Genomic DNA, 20,471 nt, shown 5'->3' with positions numbered 1-20,471 from the left:
GTGTGTGTGTGTGTGTGTGTGTGTGTGTGTGTGTGTGTGTGTGTGGGTGTGTGTGTGTGTATATCATATTATAAAATCCATGTGCACACATCAAACCTTTAGTAGAAACTCTTTGACCAAACAACAGAAAGGAAAACATGAATTCACTTAAGGTGATAATAAGGTTATGATCACTTCATGATCACGGCATGATAATGCAGCATCTGATACACTGAGCATAACCTTTAACCCCTGAGCAAAGAGGAGGAACCACAGTGTTTACATAAATCTACCGCCTCTCTTTAAGCCAATGACGTTGTCTCCCTCTCTAGGTAATACTCTTCCCTCTCTCTTTATCTATGAGTTATTCTCTCTCTCTCTTTATGTCTTAGAGATAGTCTCTCTATCTAGGTGAAGGTCTCTCGCTCCCTGCCAAGGTGATAGTCTCTCTATCTAGGTGAAAGTCTCTCTTTCTGTCGAGGGGATAGTTTCGCGCTCGCTCCTTGTAGTCTTCCCTCTCCTGCCTGAATTTCGGAGTTGAAGCATGCATAGCAAAGGAAGCTCATGGTACAGTCTGTTTCTCTATCTGTCTCTGTTGGTGTATTGGTCTACCCATATACATGTAGCTTAGTGTGATATTATAAAACCATGCTTTGTGTATGTTATTTATCGTCAAGAGTTAATAGATATAAGTTCTCATTGTATACAAATGCTCTTAGGCAATTAAAAAAAATGAAAACTTAAAATAAATAATTATTCTGAGATCAATAAAAGAAATTCATGGTGTGAAACACATTTAGTCAGACTATGATATTTTATTAATACTAATACTGGAGGGGTACCCCAGATTCGATGGAAGTACTCTGAAATATTGTTAAGGAAATTAATCCAGGGCTATTTTGGTTATTTTATTTAACCTAATTTACTCAGGTTTGTCTTGTTGAGGTTATACACCTAATTTGCAAGAAAGACCTGATAGCAAAAAAAAAAAAAAAAAAGTATTTACAGACAAATGACATGAAAGAGCATAACATGGACAGGTTTATCCGCTTTGCAGCAAAACAGTTAGCCTACACAAACCAACATCTGTTTCAGTCAATGTTTAACTATTGATTTAAACACAAAGAAACAAGCTCAGACGGTCAAGCCGGTTTGGAAGGGTTCCGAGGTCAGACCTATTTGCCCACGTCTAGTCTAGACCAGTGATTCTCAAATGGAGTCTGTTGACCCCCATTTTTGCTGACTTTTTAATTGCTTTTTGTCTGCAGGACCTCAATATTTAATAAAGCTCCTGCATAATTTATGAATATATATATGTTTATATGTATAGAGTTAAAATGATAGATTTTGTAATATTATCACCTCCAAACTTGCCTGTTGCTTTATCCTGACAGGGCTAAACAAAGACGATGTGGAGAGGATCGTGAGAGGAAAGAATGACATTTTTCTTTCAAATGATCTATACTATAAATCAAACTATAAATACAAGTAAATAAATGAATCACAAAAGTAATAAAAGAATAATATAGTATTTTGTAATATATTATATATAGTTGGTTCGATGGGTTGAATTCAGGTTGCAAACTAGACCACTTCCAAAAATGGTAATATAGAAGATCTGTATTTATATTAGGGTGTCCTCAAGGGTGTACGTTGAGAACCGCTGGTTTCTCAATAGAATATGAGTGCTCACTTATTGAAATTGGGCTTCATGGGTTTTGTGTTTCAGTTCGAATTGCTGTTCCTTTGAGGACTACAAGCTAACGACAGAATGGCTGTTGAACCAAACCAGCCACCGTCCCAAAGTTGCAGTGATCTGTGGCTCTGGTCTGGGCCTGCTGGCTAACGCTGTGAACAACAGGCAGAGCTTCCGCTATGAAGACATCCCCAACTTCCCCGTCAGTACAAGTAAGATACCGGTACAGATATCCTATCTGTACAATTGATTATAGGTAAGATATTTGCACAGGTATAAGTACCGGTTACATAACTGTACATATAGAGTAAATGTACTGGTGAGTACAGGTATTTTACCTTCACAGGTAGGATACATGTACAGCTTAGCACAGGTAGGATACAAAACCACCTAATAAAACCCGATAAAACTACATCCTCTATTAAAGGATCAGTGTAAAACACCTATGTGTACACCCTCATCAATGAATGTGTACTGTCCTCCTTCATACATTAATTGGCGTCTATGCTATATTTGCACTTTATTAACACTGTACACAGTGATAGTATGAGTACAGTAGGTCTAAAATATGCATGTTTATCAGAGGATTTCTTCTGTGTTGCAGTACCGGGCCATGAGGGCTGCCTGGTGTTTGGAACCATAAAGGACCAGTGCTGTGTGTTCATGCAGGGCCGGGTTCATCTCTATGAAGGCTACTCTCTGTGTAAGGTAATGTCTTCTTCTCTATCGCTCACCTTCTCTCAAACACTCACCTCTCTATCTCTCACCTTCACTCTATCGCTCATCTTATCGCTCACACTTCTCTGACATCACAGTGTGTCTCTAGTGACATCACACGGTGGCGTATCTGATCTCATGCTCCAGGAGACATTACAGTGTTGTGCACCTGATCTCGTGCTCCAGGAGACATCACAGCGTTGTGTATCTGATCTCATGCTCCAGGTGAAATCACAGTGATCTGTATCTGATCTCATGCTCCAGGTGGCATCACAGCGTTGTGTATCTGATCTCATGCTCCAGGTGACCTTCCCAGTGCGGATCTTCAAGCTCTTGGGTGTTGAGACCCTGGTAGTGACCAACGCCTCCGGAGGTATCTGTCAAGACTATAAAGTTGGAGACATCATGGTCATCAAAGACCACATCAACCTGCCTGGCTTTGCTGGACAACACCCTCTCTGTGGGCCGAATGATGAACGGTATATATCATGAAATCATACTAATAACAATAGGTATATAAAACAATAATCCTAAACATTATCAACCCTATCAGGGTCCTCTGATGTGGTGAGATAATTAGAAAAGAATGTTTTCTTTTACAGAAAGAGGCATTGATGGATAGATAGAGAGATGAATGATGGATGTTGAATCGATGGACAGGTAGATTAACGGATTGATCGAACGGATGAAGAATGGATAGAAACCAACATGGATGGATAGACAGAATGGAAAACAAATGGCTAGAGAGATAGATGGATGGATGGATGGATGGATGGACTGCATGATAAAAGGCCAGAGGGGTCGGTGGATAAAAACAAACAGAAAATCACACATTCTAACGTTAGCTAAAGATTGGTCAACACTCCAGCGAGGACAGATGGTGTGGGACGCCTCCAGTGAATGCATTTTCTGCGGTCAAAGTCAACAATGTCCTTTATCATGAAGTTCTCCAGTCTCCTCCACAACAAAGTGTGTTCCCTCTGCTAGGTTTGGGGTCCGGTTCCCCTGCATGTCCGACGCCTACAGTAAAGACCTGCGGCGGCTGGCCCTGGACATCAGCTCTGAGCTGGGCTGCAGTGACTTTGTCAGGGAGGGGGTTTACTGCATGGTGAGCGGGCCCAACTTTGAGACCATCGCTGAGGCCCGCATGCTGCAGGTCCTGGGCTGTGACGCCGTCGGTGAGCTATGACATCACACAACCACTGTATTACATCATGTCGGTGTGCTATGACATCACACAACCACGACATTACATCATGTCGGTGAGCTATGACATCACACTACCACTGCATTACGTCATATCGGTGAGCTATGACTTCACACCACCATCACATTACATCATGTCGGTGAGCTATGACATCACACAACGATTACATTACATCATGTCGGTGAGCTATGACATCACACAGTGACATCATGCTGCTCAGAGATAGGACCTAACCCAACGACGAGTTGGACAGATATCACAAAACGACATCATCAGTTTGTAAAATATGACATCACACCATTACATTACATCATGCTTGTGAGATATGACAGGTCCAAATGACAACCCCTACAACTAACAGGGAATCCATGCCTCCTACCCATGCTACTTGTCCAACCCGTAAGCAGTGCCTCCTTACATGATACATAGACTAATTAAAGTGTTATGCAATTTCTTCATCAGGTATGAGCACAGTTCCAGAGGTGACTGTAGCCAAGCACTGTGGCATTCGAGTGTTTGGCCTTTCTCTGATAACTAATAAGGTAAGTACATCTCTGATAACCATGAAGTATTTACATCTCAGATAACCAATGAGGGTCTGACTCCCTGTGGTCACTGAAGATCCCGTGTCATTCATCTCAAGGGTCAGGTACTAACCCTGGTGTCCTGGCCAAATCCACAACCTGGCTCTTGTACATGTCCACATAATGAGACAGAAAGACAGTAGTTGTAATTCTGCTAATTGTGTGTGGTTCTACTAAAGACAGTATGTGTAGTTCTGCTATAGACAGTATTGTGTATGTGTTGTTCTACTATAGACAGTATTGTGTATGTGTTGTTCTACTAAAAACCGTATGTGTAGTTCTACTATAGACCGTAGGTGTAGTTCTGCTTTAGACAGTATTGTGTAGTTCTGCTATAGACAGTATTGTGTATGTATGGTTCTACTAAAGACAGTATGTGTAGTTCTACTATAGACTGTATGTGTAGTTCTGCTATAGACAGTATTGTATATGTGTAGTTCTACTATAGAACGTAGGTGTTGTTCTGCTATAGACAGTGTTGTGCATGTGTTGTTCTACTGCAGGTGTCTCTGGACTACAGCAGGGAGGAAATGGTGAACCACGAGGACGTTCTGCTGACCGGTAAGATGCGAGCCGAGTTTCTGCAAAAGCTGGTCGCCACTCTGATAATACGCTGCAACCATCAGGAACAATAGCGCCTCAGACCAAAGCCCCGGGACCCAGAACACCACCCAACCTGGACCAAGAACACCACCCAACCCCACCCAACCTGAACCAAGAACACCACCCAACCCCCCACCCAACCTGAACCAAGAACACCACCCAAACCCCCACCCAACCTGGACCAAGAACACCACCCATAACCCCAACCAACCTGAACCAAGAACACCACCCGTAACCCCACCCAACCTGAACCGAGAACACCACCCATAACACCTCTTCCCCAGGACCTAGAAGCACCCCTAACACCACCCCTCCTGAACCACTAACTCCACCTCCCCAGATCCAATGCACCATGTCCTCGGGCATAATACCCCCACCTTTAACACCACTTCGCTGGGACCCATAGAACCACCTCATCTGGAAAAATAACACCACCAACGCTCCTGAACCAATAGCACCACCACCCCAGGACCAAGTCAAGGATAATGGCAGGGTTTTACTGTACAATATCAAAGTGGCAATGTATAAAGATAAAAAAAATACATTTGGAGTATTTTTGTAAACATGCACCTACACACAATAAAAAAATATTTGCGGGCCTTAAAACGAGTATCAGGTTTTGCTGCCATCTGCTGGCAAAGGTATGAAATACGATTTGGCAAAAAAGGAAGATTGTATGGGAAACATTGGTCTGGTCTTGTTCATTTATTAACAAATTAATACATAGTTCGGTTACGGAGAAGGCCAATTAGACATGAGTAGTCATTCATGGAAAACAAATACATGATCCGTTGTTCATTGACAACCACACAATCCTAGTCTCCTCCAACTGGCGAGGAGAAGTCAGGGGAGAAGTCCCAGTGATCCGGCTCCCACACCTGGGGGTCTCCACATATATCCAGAGGTCTAGGTGGCTTCAGGTATCAAGAAGATCCTTTGGTTTTCCTGATCATGGCCTCCAACACACCCCACTCTTCTGGAGTCACCTGCAAAAAACACCCAAACACAGTTTGATGGTTTAGAGCAGGGGTCACCAACACAGTGCCCGCGGGCATCATGGCGCCCGCAAGGACCACATGAGGCGCCCGCAGGCCTGTTCTAAACATAGCACTACTCGTTCTTGAACAACTCTTTCCCACCTTTTTTTTTTAAGTCATTGTTGATAATTATTGTGAGAAATCATTAACATGACTTAATTAATTGACACCGTCTTCACATAGATGAGTATCATTAATCATTAATAGTAATGTATAACTAAAGGCAAACTGAGCAAATTTGTTATTTCAGAAGAGTGTATAGAACTGGGTGCCCTTCGTCTGACTCAGTGCCCGTGAAGTAGCGCTCAGGTTCAAAGAGGTTGGTGACCCCCGGGTGAGAGAGTCAGGGTGGAACAGTGCGCGGGTGAGAGGATATGGTGACACGGTGGATGGGGCTTGGGGTGGGATGGGGTCGGAGATGTTGGAGGAGGACGGACCTTCCTCAGTTCGTTGAACTCCCCGGCCATGGAGACATACTCTCCTCCGTCCATCCGGATGACCTGAGGGGACGAGGCACACACGCTTCAACTCTACACTGCAGAGCACATACACACAGCATCGATAGACATTAAAGATGATCACGTTAACCATGGTAACCCCCCCCCCCCCCCCCCCCCCTCCACGCACCGCTCCAGATACCCAGCTAGCATAGTCGCTAACGAGGTAAGCGGCCAGGTTAGCGATCTCGCCGGGGGTTCCCAGACGGCCTGCGGGGATCCGACCAAGCATCGACTTCTCAAACTGCCCCGTGGGGTCCAACCGGCTGAACGCACCCTGGAACCATGGAGAAAACATGAGCAAACATGCGCACAAATAAGTTACACCATACAAACTTATATCCACTACAAAAGCCAAAGAACTTGAATTGGCCCTACTGTTACGTATTTTAAGAATCTAAGCTACCCACACATAGACCCAATGAAGCAGGACCAAACATATAAGCCGTAAATACCATACATAGCCACAAGGAGAGCAAGACCTTACCAAGGCTGTAATAAATACTTTAGCCACAGAAGGCAGCACCACAGACCAGGCGAGAAAGCCGAGGGTTATCTCACATCGGCTCCCCCCACTACTTCCGGACCGCGCTGTTCAGACCATAAAAGCCTACAGATCGAACATTATCACCAGAATCTTCTTGGCAGCTATTAGACATACATGGGTTTATGTTTTTGATCAGCTAGGAGACGCTCAGCACGTGCTTAGAATACATCTTCAATCTCTCTTTGCTTCAGAGTATCAGTTTACCATACCGAAAATACTTTATACAAATAAAGTCTCTTTAAAGCTATTCCTTTGGATTCGATCCCTTTCCTTGAAGAACTACGTAATGCTACTCATATAATCCTATGTTTTGTGAACACTCCAAACAATGTTTGTGTTAACTTATTGCCAGGACAAGGACATCCATTGTTTCCACTACTGGTTGTTAGGGTTGTTAGGGTCCCAACAGCCTATGCGAACACACCAATATTCTGTATGTTTCAAGTATGTCAACGCTTGTAGCCCATTCCGAGGAGCAGTGTGTCAGCCGCTATGCGTCAGCTGTACTCCTCATGTTCCTAGTCTGTGATTGGCTGAAGCCTGAGCGGTACCGTAGTGGTACTTGTTGAAGACTGCGCTCTACCTTCGTTTTGATTGGTCCAGGCTGGATGACGTTGAACCTCATCCCGTAGCGCCCCCACTCAGCAGCCAGTGACCTGGAACACAGTTAAACTGGTAACCCTGATATATACCTGCTACACTGGCCTTAACACTGGTTTATACTGGCCTAGACTGATTACAGTAGGAACTCTGGTTAATAGTAGTTAATACAGATTATAATGGCTTTTATTGGGTTATACTGGTTAATACTATGGGTATACTCGTTAATACTGATTACAAAGCATTATACAAGTTTATACTGATAACACTGGTTTAAACTGCTTCCACTGGTATATACTGGTTAGAATTTGTTAGGCTTTGTAAACGTTCAAACATGAGTATCTATCCAGTATTAACCAACTGGTTAATTGGTTAACAGTATTAACCAACTGGTTAATACTGGAGACACTTGTTTGAACGTTTACAAAGGCTAACACAGGTTTATACTGGTTACACTGATTCATACTGATTTCAATGGCTTGCACTGATTCCACTGGTTTAAAGTGATAATATGGTAAATACTGGTTACACTGGCTTATTATAATTAGACGGGTTTATACTGGTTACACTGGCTTATAATGGTTACTCTTGTATATGCTTACAACACTGGCTAATATTGGTTACAATGGTTTAAAGTTATTATATGGGTACAAGTAATCTGTTGGGTTAACAAAACGACTTACTTGCAGAGTGTTTCGACTCCAGACTTCGCGGCTGCGCTTGGAACCACAAAACCAGAACCGGACTCTGCATAGATGGTAGTGATGGCCAGGAAAGCAGCTCCTATACACACACACACCCACACAAACGTATAATTAATATTCTCTCACACGCGCACACGCACTCGCACACAAACGTATAATTCATATTCTCTCACACGCGCACTCGCACACATATAATTCATATTCAGACACACACACACAAACGTATAATTCATATTCTCTCACACGCGCACACGCCCTCGCACACAAACACATGTATAATTCATATTCACACACACACACACACACACACAATTAATATCCACCCAAACAAACGCACACACAAGCAGGGTAAACCAGCCCGACCTTTGCCCTCCTGGATGAGCCGTTTGCCCACCTCCAGGGTGACGTAGGCGGTCCCGTTGAGGACGATATCGGTGATGGTCCTCCAGGCGTTGGCCGACAGACGCTCGGAAGGAGACACAAAGTTCCCGGCTGCGTTGTTTATGATCACCTGGAAGCACGCCGGAGAGCCAAGGTGAACCTCATGTGAACACTGACGTCATCGAACCAAACGATGATGTCATCAGATCAAACGGTGATGTCATCGGACTAAACGATGATGTCATTAGATCAAACGGTGATGTCATCAGATCAAACGGTGATGTCATCGGACTAAACGATGATGTCATTAGATCAAACGGTGATGTCATCGGATCAAACGATGATGTCATTAGATCAAACGGTGATGTCATTAGATCAAACAATGTCATTAATAATAATAATAATAGATCAGTTTTTTATAGCGCTTTTCATCATTAGATTACATAATTTCGCATTAGATGAAACGATGATGTCATTAGATCAAACGATAATGTAGTGCGATTAAACTTATCTAATAGCTCTGTTATGACATCTAGAAAAAATGGAGTTGTGATTTATGCATACACAAGGATCATATCAGAGGGGACCAGATCAGATTAAATCAGAACCCCAATTAACCAGATTAAAACCAGCCAGGTCAGAATAGAGCAGATTAGATGGGACCAGTTCGTACATCTGGAAGACCGGCGAGCTCCACCAGCTTGTCCACACAAGCGGCCACAGCCGCGGGGTCCCGGACGTCGCACTGGAGGGCCCGGACCTGTTGAGAGCGTCGGGGTCAGAGGTCAGAGCGGAGCTACAAGCCACCGCGCAATGCGCCGGACATCGGACAGGAACACAGGAGATAAGGCAGAAACACACCTGGTTTCCCGTTTGAGAGGTGATCTCTTCTGCCGTCTTCTCCAAGACATCCAGCTTCCTGAAATACAGGCCGGACCGCATAGAGCAGGGATACAGTAGTTACAGAGTCAGATATAGTCCGTACAGTAGTTAGTCGTACAAAGCACAGTTTCAGTCGAAGATAGTCTAGTCTATAAATAGTAAGTCTAACATCCTCCATAGTTAGTCATAAATAGCACAGGTACTCAAACATAGCCCTTATTTAGTCATAACTAATCCGTAGTTACATTCACACATAGTCCATAGTTACATTCATACATAGTCCATAGTTACATTCATACATAGTCCATAGTTACAGACTAGTCACACATAGTCCATAGTTACAGTCATACATAGTCCATAGTTACATTCACACATAGTCCATAGTTACAGTCATACATAGTCCATAGTTACATTCACACATAGTCCATAGTTACAGACTAGTCACACATAGTCCATAGTTACAGTCACACATAGTCCATAGTTACAGTCATACATAGTCCATAGTTACAGTCATACATAGTCCATAGTTACATTCATCCATAGTCCATAGTTAGTCATACATAGTCCATAGTTACATTCATACATAGTCCATAGTTACATTCATACATAGTCCATAGTTACAGTCACACATGGTCCATAGTTACAGTCATACATAGTCCATAGTTACAGTCATACATAGTCCATAGTTACAGTCATACATAGTCCATAGTTACATTCATACATAGTCTGTAGTTACAGTCACACATAGTCCATAGTTACATTCATATATAGTCCGTAGTTACAGTCATACATAGTCCATAGTTACAGTCATACATAGTCTATAGTTACAGTCATACATAGTCCATAGTTACAGTCATACATAGTCCATAGTTACATTCATACATAGTCTGTAGTTACAGTCACACATAGTCCATAGTTACATTCATATATAGTCCGTAGTTACAGTCATACATAGTCCATAGTTACAGTCATACATAGTCTATAGTTACAGTCATACATAGTCCATAGTTACAGTCATACATAGTCCATAGTTACATTCATACATAGTCTGTAGTTACAGTCACACATAGTCCATAGTTACATTCATATATAGTCCGTAGTTACAGTCATACATAGTCCATAGTTACAGTCATACATAGTCCATAGTTACAGTCATACATAGTCCATAGTTACAGTCATACGTATCCCATAGCTCCAGCCCCGCTCACCTGCTGGCGATGAAGCACTGCGCTCCCAGGCCGGACAGCGTGGTGGTCATGGCGCGGCCCAGGCCCGTGCCCCCCCCCGTGATCAGAGCCACCTTGTTGTTGAAGCTCCCGGGGAGCAACATGGCTCCTTCACAGGGGGGGAAGTGCCCTCCATCCTTCTGGCTCAGGGCACGACTCCAGGGCTGCAACGACAGAAGAGACACAACGTTTAGCCAACGAACGTCTGGCCTATCAAATGCATTGGACTGTCGGTCCATTTACTCACTTATGTGTTCATTTACAGTTGGAAGCCAAGTCGAAGCCCGTTACTGCTAGTTTAATCTTCTAGGGTTAAACCTTAACCTACCCCTGACACACATTTCAGTTATGACATGTCTCAGTTGCCACAGTCTAACCCTAACCTACTACATAATGACCGGTCAGTGTTTTAACTGTCTCACCCCCATTTTTGCCCTTTAAGGACCTGTCTCTGTTACAGAGACAGGTCCTTAAGCGGCAGGTAGGGGTTACACAGTGACGTTTCTGTATCCACTCTCGAACCCCTACCTGCTCCTTGAAAACCTGTCTCTTTATTCACTGTCTTACCCCTACCAGCTCCTTATGACCTTTTTCTGTATTCCAACCTGCTCCTTAAGGAGCGGTTACTGAATAAACTGTCTTACCCCTACCTACTCCTTGAGGACCTGTCTCTTTATTCACTATCTAACCCCTACGTGCTCATTATTGGTCAGTCTCCGGATTCATTGCAAGTCGCCACTGGAAGACAACTAAATAGTACATAAATGTATGGTCTTACCCTAGCTTGCAGGATCCATCGTTGAGGTAGGAACATGTTTTTACCGAGAGAAGATAAACATGATGCAGCCATGTCTTCAATGAACTTTCACCGAGTTTCGCCTTACAATGTTTGAAAGTAATGTTTCCAAGTATGTTTTGTTTAACTTAAAGCTTGTACATATGTAAGTTGGGCTTTTAATTCTAGTGTCTACATTCAAGAAACAAATACAGTCGAAAACAAATGAAAAATCATTACATATGTACAAAAGCTGAACACGCCTTCTATTCAATTACAATGGTTTGGTCCATTATTCACATGCCCCTCATGAAAATTACAATGGTTTGGTCGAGTGTGTGGCGATTATCACATGTTAACGTAAACCTAGTAATATAATACACACAAAAAAAGACCGTGTCTGTTTACTTTTCCCGGTGACTATTATACATATATTTTGATTAAAATTGTATCACTTATGTCCATTCATAAACAACTATTAATACAAATAAAATAACTTGACAATATTAGAGTGAATTCAAACGAGTAATAATTTCCTCTCATCCCGAACTCCCTATATTACGGTAACGTCACAATCAGGCTCATCGATTGGCACAATAAACCGAACATGCTGTGGCTCGACAAAACTACAATTAAGTAGTTATACACCTGAATAAAGACAATGGCTTCAGCAGAACCCAAAATTATTCTAGTGTTCAGTGGGAAACGCAAATCCGGCAAAGATTATGTGACGGATTTCATTCTGAAAAGGTAAATGTTTAGCATTGTATACGTCCAGTCCTATAGAACAACCTACTGTCAGTTCACTCTCTATACAGACCTATATATATATATATGACATTATTGTATCGGCCGTCTATCAGTTTTAGACATATGGATATCTAGATAGATGCGTGTGTGTTTGTAACAAATTCGACTCAAATAAAGTTTCCGAGATCTTACCTGCTGCCCCTTTGAATGGTGAGGTTTGACTAACCTAGTTCTCCGACCCATGAAGGCTAGGGTCGGAGATCTGCTGCATCCTGCGTCTCTCTGGCCCGCTGAAAAAGCAGTACGCTCAGGTAATCCTCACCCTCTCACCTAAAACCTTACCCTCACACTGACTCTCACATCCCCCCCCCCCCCCCCCCCCACACACACACACCTTACCCTCACTTTTCTATCACTCACATAAAGCCTCTTGCTCCACAACATTAGTTTTGGGATGATGTTAAACTCGGGGTTAGTTATAGTTCCTGTGTGGTATGATGTTAAACTCTGCGTTAGTTGTGGTTCCTTTGTGGTATGAGGTTGAACTCTGGGTTAGTTCTAGTTCCTGTGTGGTGTGAGTTTAAAGTTAAGGTTAATTGTGGTTCCTGTGTGTTAAGATTTTAAATTCTATGGAGCTTGTGTGGTATGACATTAAAGGTACGTTTAGTTGGGGCTCCTGTGTGGTATGATGTTTAAATTCTGTGGATCTTCTGTGGTATGACACTAAAGGTACGTTATTTGTGGTTCCTTTGTGGGATGCTATTAACTATTGCGGAAGGGTTTGTTTTGGTTCCTGTGGTGTGTCAAAGTCAGGCGTCAGTTGGTCTCCTATCCTGAAGAGTTCTAATTTGGATTGCAGGACCACGGACTGGACTACAGCGAGCTGCTGGCCGCAGGGGGCTACAAGGAGACACACCGCGCTGACATGATCACCTGGGGCGAGCAGCAGAGGCGCCAAGACCCGGGCTTCTTCTGTCGCCTAGCAACAGAGGCAGCCCAGCAGCCCGTCTGGGTACGGGGTTAACCAAGAATCTAAACATATACACAAACCTATATATATATATACACACACACACACACACACACACACACACACACACACACACACACACACACACACACACACACACGCGTACAAACATCAAATATAATACGATTCTACATGCGTGTACAGATTGTGAGTGACGCGCGGCGGCGTTCGGACCTGCGGTGGTTCCAGACAGAGTATCCGAGTCAGACGCGCTGCGTTAGGGTCCAGGCTTCAGAGGAAACACGAGCGGACCGCGGCTGGCGCTTCACAGCAGGTGAGGTCCACGTTTATCGGCCAGTAACGCTCATGCTCCCGCTACTCCTAGCTTTACTCATGCTCCCTCTCCTTCTAGCTATAAAGACTCATGCTCCCTCTCCTTCTAGACTAATTCTTCCTCTCCTTCTAGCTCTAGAGACGTATGCTCCCTCTCCTTCTAGCTACAAAGACATTATGCTCCCCTCATTCTAGCTCTAAAGACTTATGCTCCCTCTCCTTCTGGCTTTAGACTCATGCTCTCACTCCTTCTAGCCCAAAAGACTCATGTTTAACATCTCTCTGCAGGGATAGATGATGCAGAGTCAGAGTGTGGATTGGACGGGGAGAAGTTCGACTGGATCATCACCAATGAGGCAGACGCTCCAGCCTTAGAAGAGCAGCTTGAGAACATTTTACAACTCGCCTCACATGCAGCAGGACCGCACAACTCCTGAAGCCTCCGTCAGAAACGTCCAGCCCACCACAACCGCAGAAGACACTGTTGAAAACATTCGGCTGCGTTGCACAAATGCTTCGTCAGAACCTTTGTGCCTTCTTTTAGCCCTCCAGTTCCTTGAGCATGACAAGACAATAATAGTCCTAACTGGACATCGAGTGCCTGAAACCTTTCCGCCACTTTATAATGCAAAGAATAAAGTTTCCTTCATAAGGTTTATTTACCCAGAATAATCCATCCATGTAGGCGTTGGGAGGATGGGACAGTTAGGGTAAAGCTTTAAGAGATGGTTATAATAATGAGATTATGGCTAGGTTAAGGTAAAGTTTAGAGACTAATGGTTTCAGGGTTAAAGGTTAGACTTTGGGTTTGGGTAAAGGTTAGCGGGTTAGATTTGGGACGGTTGGGAGGATTCATATTGGGTACAGTTTAGTTTAATTATCTACAAGGAATGAAGGGATGAGTGTGCTGTGCAAAGATGTGCTTACATATTAAATAATGACACCACTAATGAAATGCTATTAAATGTGGCCCTTTATTTTTAAAAATCCTGCATTAATTACAATAACATCACAGCAAGAAACTGCAAATACTGGGAGAGAATTGTCATTTGTCAGAACTTACATGATCTACTTCTTTTAATTGTTATATTTCCAATGATCACTTTATTTGCTGCAAAAATAGACTTAAATTCTATCATTAAGAGATCCTTTGACCCAAGGCTTTTCGTTGGCCCCTCCCATTACTGCAGTGGAATGTGTTGCAATTGGCCGATCACCTTTCCCCGCATTGGCTAACACTCAGCTCCTTGGCTGTATTGGCTAGATCTTTACGTCCGTCACAGACCTGGACAGGCTATTGGCAGGATGGGGTTAACAGTGAGACTGGAACACTGTGGAGGAATGTATGAGGAGGAGGAATGGAGGAGGAGGAGGAGGAGGAGGAGGTGGTCAGGCCCTAGCAGCTGTTGAGGTCCTCCAGCGTCTGGTCCAGGGTTGCCTGAAGCTTTTTGTTGGAGTCCTTGGCGGCAGACAGAGCATCTAGAGGGTTCAACAGAGCATTGAGCGCGTTAAAACAGTTTTTTTATAAACCCAGGTCGCCATTATCAACCTTTATGTGGTTCTCTCCTAATAACTCCTCATCACTGAGGTCATTGATAGTGGACATTGGTATTGGCTGTCACTGTATATATAATAAGGTCCTGCTACTATAAAGGCATCACTGTTTATAATAACTATTCGGCTTTGACTGCCATGCGGTAAACATCAGGCGCCTTCCTCCCCTCCCCGTATTTCAATCAGTCCATAACCGTACAAGGGAGCGCACCGAACCGAGCGCGTCATCCCGTACGGGAGGTTATAGCACCGGGAACCACTACACCCCCGCCGAGTGGAAAGTGAAAGGAAGACTTACCCTCCAGCTCATCGATGCTCTTCTCTAGTTTGATGATGGACCTCTCTGAGAACTCGGCCCGGGTTTCAGCCTGAGACAGGAAGTCAATAGTTAGCACACTAGTGGAGTGAGTGGGTGAGACGGTGAGAAATAGATGAATAGCCTAAACAAACAACTATTTAGCCTTATATTGTGCGGACAGCGTTGAATCTAGTAAGGGAATCGCTATAGTTAATATAAGGGGTTGTGATATGTGCAAAAGATAAACAGATATTTTGCCGAAGATGTTAGGATACAACTGCACAGGGCCATGTTAACAAAAGCCCCCCCATGTTCCCGTACCACATTGCAATTAAACATTACCTTCCAGCGCCGCCTTCTCTCGAGATTAATAAGACATTTCGTGAGTTCCACGTTGCCAGCCTTTAGTTACTAGGTGGATTATCACAACGGTGAACCTGAGGGGATCTCACCTCTTTCAGTTTGTCACTTAGGTTCCTGATCTCTTCCTCATAGCGGTCTTCTTTCTGGGAATACTGGAGAGACCGAATGGTTAAACAAAGGGTTAGATACTATTAGAAAGAATAGCCAAATGGAGGCTTAAATCAAGTCATAATATGGTCTGTGTTCAATCATATATTATATATTATTTGAAAACTTTGTGATGCACTACATAACTTTGTAGTGCATCACATTATTCCGGCCATCCATGAAATGTACGCACCCCCCCTACACACACACATACTCATTTGACTGGAAGGAGGTATAGCCCCACCCTCATTAAGTGATTGACAGGAGGTAAAAGAGGTGTGGCTCCTACCTTCTCTTCAGATGCCTGCTTGCTCTTTAATGACTGGTCGAAACCTCTCATCTGGTCTTCCATTTCCCGGAGCTTCCTAGGGACAGGCAGGAGGGGTCTCAGAGGGAGTGGCGCTCAGCTATATTTATAACTAATTAATGCCCGAGTACTTTTAGAGATGCAGAGAGACCGACGGATACAGAGGGAGAGACGTGATGCGGCGAGAGAGACACACAGAGACAAAGCAAGACCGGGACATGCAGAGATACCAAGAGACATGCAGAGATAGAGAGACGTACGGGGACATACAGAGACATCGCAGTGCCCATTTTAAAGATACCCGATGTGATTCATTGGTTACACTGATTTAAAATTAAAAAAATAATAATAATCAACATGGTGCGATTACAATGGATGAATGACATACAGAAAAACACAGAGAGACTGAGACATGGAGCGAGACAGAGAGAGGGCACGGGTCACTCACCCCTCTGCCACCTCGGCCCTGTCCTCCGTGCGCTCCAGCTCTCCCTCCAGCACCACCAGTTTGCGGGCGACCTGACACAGAGAAACAGCCTTTGAGCAGGCAGCCAGACAATGCATGCGCGTTTGCATCCATGGCGACCGGCGGAGGGAACTCACCTCCTCATATTTGCGGTCGGCCTCCTCTGCGATGTGTTTGGCCTCCTTCAACTGCACCTCCTGGATCTCCATCTTCTCCTCATCCTTCAAGGCGCGGTTCTCGATCACTTTCATACCCCTGGGGATGCACAGGGAACCCCACGAGTCAGCAGCTGGCCACGTAAACAGCCACACAGCTAGCCTGGTTTAGGTTTGTTTGTGTTTGTGTTGGCACACTGAAAGTTAACCAGACGTTTTGTGAACAACTAGTGAATAATGCGATGACATCTGTCAAAATGTAGCACATTACCATCTTTTGCTATTAAAAGTAATCATTTGAAATGTTTGGTTCATCCAAAATCTTTTTTAAAATCAGGCCGAAATGTGATCTCTTGGTCTGGTTTAAAAACATTGAAATGGCTGCAAAATAAGATCATTATGAACTAGGGCTGGGCGATAAAGGAAACACAAAATAAAGGTAACATAAATGATTATCGCCTCTAATTGTTTGGACGCGTTAACACAGGAGGAGCGGTACCATGTTTTCGGATGCAACTAGCAATTACCCGATCACGGGACCCAAAGACTTGTATTGTTCACGAGACGGGCCGTCATTATGTTCCCTCACTGAGACAACTAATGCTTGCCCTGCATATAACGTACTTCCTCTTTAAGTCACCCTGACTCTCAATAAAGGAAGGCTACACTTAGCCATAAACAAATAGCCTGTTTCATTGCTCTCCGTAGTCCTATACTTTGTCATTATTCACGCATCCCCATGTTAGCTGTAACTATTGAAGTATCGATAACCTCGTGGGACAAGGCTTCAAAGTTCTAACCGCTACATCAACTGAAGCATTGACGTGAAAGGTTGATATTTGAGGGATGTCTCGCACAATTACCGATCCTTTAAACATTTTAGCCCTGGTAAAAATCGGACTAAATGTTAAACAAGATACTTGAACGAATACATGAAAAGACCAGCTGATTGCGAACGGCCGTGCGCCGGACTGCAATTACTTACTGGGTTGAGAAGCGCCACGGAGAATTATGAACCCAATTAAAAAAAAGATTAAAGCCTAATTTAATAAATGACTGATGACTTCGGCCAAAACAATTTTTTCACTTCAAAAATCTAAACGACTAGCATGTCTGGTGCAGACGAGAAAGTAAAGCAACAGCTAGTGGACGCATGGCGACCACCCCCAGTGTGTACCGTTCGCTCTCATCGGAAGACTTCTCGGCCTCCTCCAGCTTGTGCAGGGCGGTGGACAGTCTCTCCTGGGCCCGGTCCAGGTCCTCCTCGAGGAGCTGGACGCGCCTGCCCAGGGATGACACCTCAGACTCGGCCTGGAGACACAAGGTACAGACACGATGACACAACATATACACACGTCACGATGACACACGCTACCGTCTTAACGTGCGAGACTCAGCCCCTCTCCTCCGTTAGCCATGCAGAATTGAAATGACTCAATAGCAATGTTCTGTCCTCTCTCGCTGGCTGTGCAACTGTGTGATGCAAACGGGTGTAGCTCAGCTGGCTGGGGGGTTTGAGTGGGAGGGGTTAAGGGAGTGTCGAAACTAAGATTCCTCAAACCCCAGAGAGAGCTTTGGGCTGGCCAGCATTTTTATAAATGTTTTTTCTATTTTTTTTATTAAAAAAAATTATTTAATTGATAACACTGGCATTGACTACAGATATGTCAAGGTTGTTTTAAGTGACAAGCTCCATATTTACGTCTACTTTATATTTGATGTAAAGCGTATATAATTGAATAAATACAGGTCAACTTCCTCTTATGCTTAATTTCCCCTTTTATCATGTTTTCATGCCAAGTCAATTGTAATTATCCTGCTCCAAAACGGAAAAAAAATTCTCATTACTGAGAGTAGGTATGAATGCCTTCGTTAGTCCCAGATACTACTTTAAGCTGTGAGAAAATTTACGGTTAATGCCCCTCCTAGGAGTAATTCTGAGAGGCTTGATAACAACGGGCACTCGTCAAAGAGACAACACGGCTGTATAAAGGACACGGTTACATTCAAATTTTATGTGGAGAATCAATGGGTCATCCAATGTCAAATCAAGTGACATTTAACTCTCAATGTCACAAACACATTTGTGTACGTTTATCAGAGAATGTGTTCCAGCAAATCAATGCTTATAAATCTTACATTGGGTCAGACAGAGGACAGGCCATCCACCTACTCAAACACTCTTGTTTTAACACTTTGTTTTATGATGCACGTTTCCCTTCTGTACAGTTTTAACATCACTTTATTGTTATTCGATATTCGTGAAGTCCAATTTTCATTAATATTTGCATTGTACCCATTACCTTGCACCTTGTAACTCTTGCTTCGATACATTTTTCTAAGTTACTAATTCAATAAATATTGACATTAAATTGTGAACAGTGCAAAATTTTAATACAAATAGCCTGGAAAATGTTCATCTGTCAGAGGCCTCCCAAACTGACATTATCATTTTACTTTGAACATGCCCAAGTAAACGAAATACTGCTGGCCCCAAAAGGACCAGAAAGTCGACTGCTGCTGCTATGCGGACTAGAGAGGAGAAAGCTGATCAAATGTATACATTTATATATATATTCATCCAATATGGAGTCCTTAAAAAGTGCTTGGCTGAGGCTTAGCCGTCTGCTCACACGCATAGACAACAAACAGCACAAGCCAACTAACTTCAGTCTGCCAACTAAAGCCTCTTATCAAACTAAACAACTACTAGCATCTGCTCTCAGAACTCCTTATCCTGGGTCGTGGTTACTGGTCATTACCAGGGCCAAATAAATCCACTATTTCCTCGGGAAAATCTCCTAGAAAAGCCCACAATTAAAGACCATTGTGCAGGGCAAATTGGTGCGGTCGTAAAGTGCAATATACAGAGTAGTAAATAAAACAGGTATATAGCGGGACACGTCCTTCACCTGTTCTCTGGTGCGCTTCTCTTCCTCCACCCGTCTCTGGAGACTCTCGGCTCGCTCCTCCGCATCGTCCGCTTGTTGCTGCAACACTCGGATCTTCCGCTTCACCGCCTCCACGCTATTCACTCCAGACATTTTAGATGTTGTTTTAGAGCAGTTGGGTTTTGTGTTCGGTCAGCGTCTCTGAAAAAAAGAGAGTCATGTCAGTAGTCATCATCATACGACCTCACCTAGATGTGATTCCAACATGTTAGCAAAATGTGACTACAACATTTCCCGAACCAACGCCCAGTTCAGGACTAATGCACCACGACCCTTCATGCGCTGCCCGGACCATTAGGATTTGTCCACAATCTAAATAAAATGTTATATTACTGCGAATAGTTGACGCTTTTGACGATACTGTATCGGTTCTACAAAGTTTCGTGTACATTAAAGCATTACCAAGGACTGCATACCAACGATAAAGATTTATATTAGCCAAAGCATGCTAGCTACTAGATAGCAAGCGAAACGGTGTCACCGGCTATTTTTACTCGGGTACAAATATATTTCCCTCAAGAGATTACAGATGAAATACCCCAAAAAATAAGATTTTGACTTTGTACGGCTGAATAAAAAACTTTGCGTAATGTCGACTACGGAAACTTCAAAGTCTACAACTGCGATCTACCGACATGTCCCTCTCTATGTGCCACTTTATATACCAATACATAAGATATACAATGTTCTGACTAATTTACCTTATATTTAAACCCTATATTCCTTAAATATGTTAAATGTA

At 43.5% G+C, this 20,471-nt stretch overlaps 4 protein-coding genes across 4 annotated transcripts; 2 read left to right on the top strand and 2 right to left on the bottom strand.

Moving 5' to 3' along the window:
* Positions 1–315: 315 nt before the first annotated feature.
* On the top strand, positions 316–5,079 carry pnp4b (purine nucleoside phosphorylase 4b). Its single transcript, XM_060065430.1, has 8 exons — positions 316–546; positions 1,709–1,887; positions 2,280–2,383; positions 2,696–2,871; positions 3,380–3,570; positions 4,062–4,141; positions 4,687–4,858; positions 4,950–5,079. Exons 1-7 carry the CDS (start codon positions 524–526, stop codon positions 4,816–4,818), a joined length of 885 nt encoding a protein of 294 aa, XP_059921413.1. The 5' UTR covers positions 316–523; the 3' UTR covers positions 4,819–4,858; positions 4,950–5,079.
* A 397-nt stretch (positions 5,080–5,476) lies between these two features.
* On the bottom strand, positions 5,477–11,755 carry decr1 (2,4-dienoyl CoA reductase 1, mitochondrial). The gene is made up of 10 exons (XM_060065429.1): positions 11,439–11,755; positions 10,643–10,824; positions 9,414–9,471; positions 9,226–9,312; positions 8,535–8,682; positions 8,151–8,250; positions 7,451–7,523; positions 6,451–6,597; positions 6,261–6,323; positions 5,477–5,772 (listed from the first exon to the last, which is right to left on the bottom strand). Exons 1-10 carry the CDS (start codon positions 11,508–11,510, stop codon positions 5,710–5,712), a joined length of 993 nt encoding a protein of 330 aa, XP_059921412.1. The 5' UTR covers positions 11,511–11,755; the 3' UTR covers positions 5,477–5,709.
* A 245-nt stretch (positions 11,756–12,000) lies between these two features.
* pmvk (phosphomevalonate kinase) lies at positions 12,001–14,146 on the top strand. Its single transcript, XM_060065433.1, has 5 exons — positions 12,001–12,185; positions 12,433–12,496; positions 13,045–13,197; positions 13,360–13,489; positions 13,777–14,146. The coding sequence occupies exons 1-5, from the start codon at positions 12,097–12,099 to the stop codon at positions 13,923–13,925; spliced, it is 585 nt and encodes a 194-aa protein (XP_059921416.1). The 5' UTR covers positions 12,001–12,096; the 3' UTR covers positions 13,926–14,146.
* A 297-nt stretch (positions 14,147–14,443) lies between these two features.
* On the bottom strand, positions 14,444–19,826 carry LOC132467862 (tropomyosin alpha-3 chain-like). Its single transcript, XM_060065431.1, has 8 exons — positions 19,691–19,826; positions 17,956–18,089; positions 16,761–16,878; positions 16,606–16,676; positions 16,140–16,215; positions 15,793–15,855; positions 15,341–15,410; positions 14,444–14,967 (listed from the first exon to the last, which is right to left on the bottom strand). The coding sequence occupies exons 1-8, from the start codon at positions 19,820–19,822 to the stop codon at positions 14,885–14,887; spliced, it is 747 nt and encodes a 248-aa protein (XP_059921414.1). The 5' UTR covers positions 19,823–19,826; the 3' UTR covers positions 14,444–14,884.
* Between the last annotated feature and the right edge of the window lie 645 nt (positions 19,827–20,471).

Source organism: Gadus macrocephalus, chromosome 11 (genome assembly GCF_031168955.1).
Source record: "Gadus macrocephalus chromosome 11, ASM3116895v1".
NCBI lineage: Eukaryota > Metazoa > Chordata > Actinopteri > Gadiformes > Gadidae > Gadus > Gadus macrocephalus.
Note: the sequence above shows the minus strand (reverse complement) of the source record. Positions and strands in the feature narration are given on the sequence as shown.

Bases quoted from the DNA above. Each gene is read 5' to 3' on its own strand.
- LOC132467862 (XM_060065431.1), bottom strand. From the start codon at position 19,822: ATGTCTGGAGTGAATAGCGTGGAGGCGGTGAAGCGGAAGATCCGAGTG. The intron at 18,090-19,690 runs GTGAAGGACGTG...TTGTGTCTCCAG, and splicing joins AGAAGCGCACCAGAGAACAG to GCCGAGTCTGAGGTGTCATC. The intron at 15,856-16,139 runs GTAGGAGCCACA...CGGTCTCTCCAG, and splicing joins AGCAGGCATCTGAAGAGAAG to TATTCCCAGAAAGAAGACCG.
- decr1 (XM_060065429.1), bottom strand. From the start codon at position 11,510: ATGGCTGCATCATGTTTATCTTCTCTCGGTAAAAACATGTTCCTACCT. The intron at 8,683-9,225 runs GTACGAACTGGT...GCGTGCTTCCAG, and splicing joins AGCTCGCCGGTCTTCCAGAT to GTGATCATAAACAACGCAGC. The intron at 6,598-7,450 runs GTAGAGCGCAGT...CCATGGTTCCAG, and splicing joins CTGGACCAATCAAAACGAAG to GGTGCGTTCAGCCGGTTGGA.
- pnp4b (XM_060065430.1), top strand. From the start codon at position 524: ATGCATAGCAAAGGAAGCTCATG. The intron at 2,384-2,695 runs GTAATGTCTTCT...CTCATGCTCCAG, and splicing joins AAGGCTACTCTCTGTGTAAG to GTGACCTTCCCAGTGCGGAT. The intron at 3,571-4,061 runs GTGAGCTATGAC...TTTCTTCATCAG, and splicing joins CCTGGGCTGTGACGCCGTCG to GTATGAGCACAGTTCCAGAG.
- pmvk (XM_060065433.1), top strand. From the start codon at position 12,097: ATGGCTTCAGCAGAACCCAAAATTATTCTAGTGTTCAGTGGGAAACGC. The intron at 13,198-13,359 runs GTACGGGGTTAA...ATGCGTGTACAG, and splicing joins CAGCCCAGCAGCCCGTCTGG to ATTGTGAGTGACGCGCGGCG. The intron at 13,490-13,776 runs GTGAGGTCCACG...ATCTCTCTGCAG, and splicing joins CGGCTGGCGCTTCACAGCAG to GGATAGATGATGCAGAGTCA.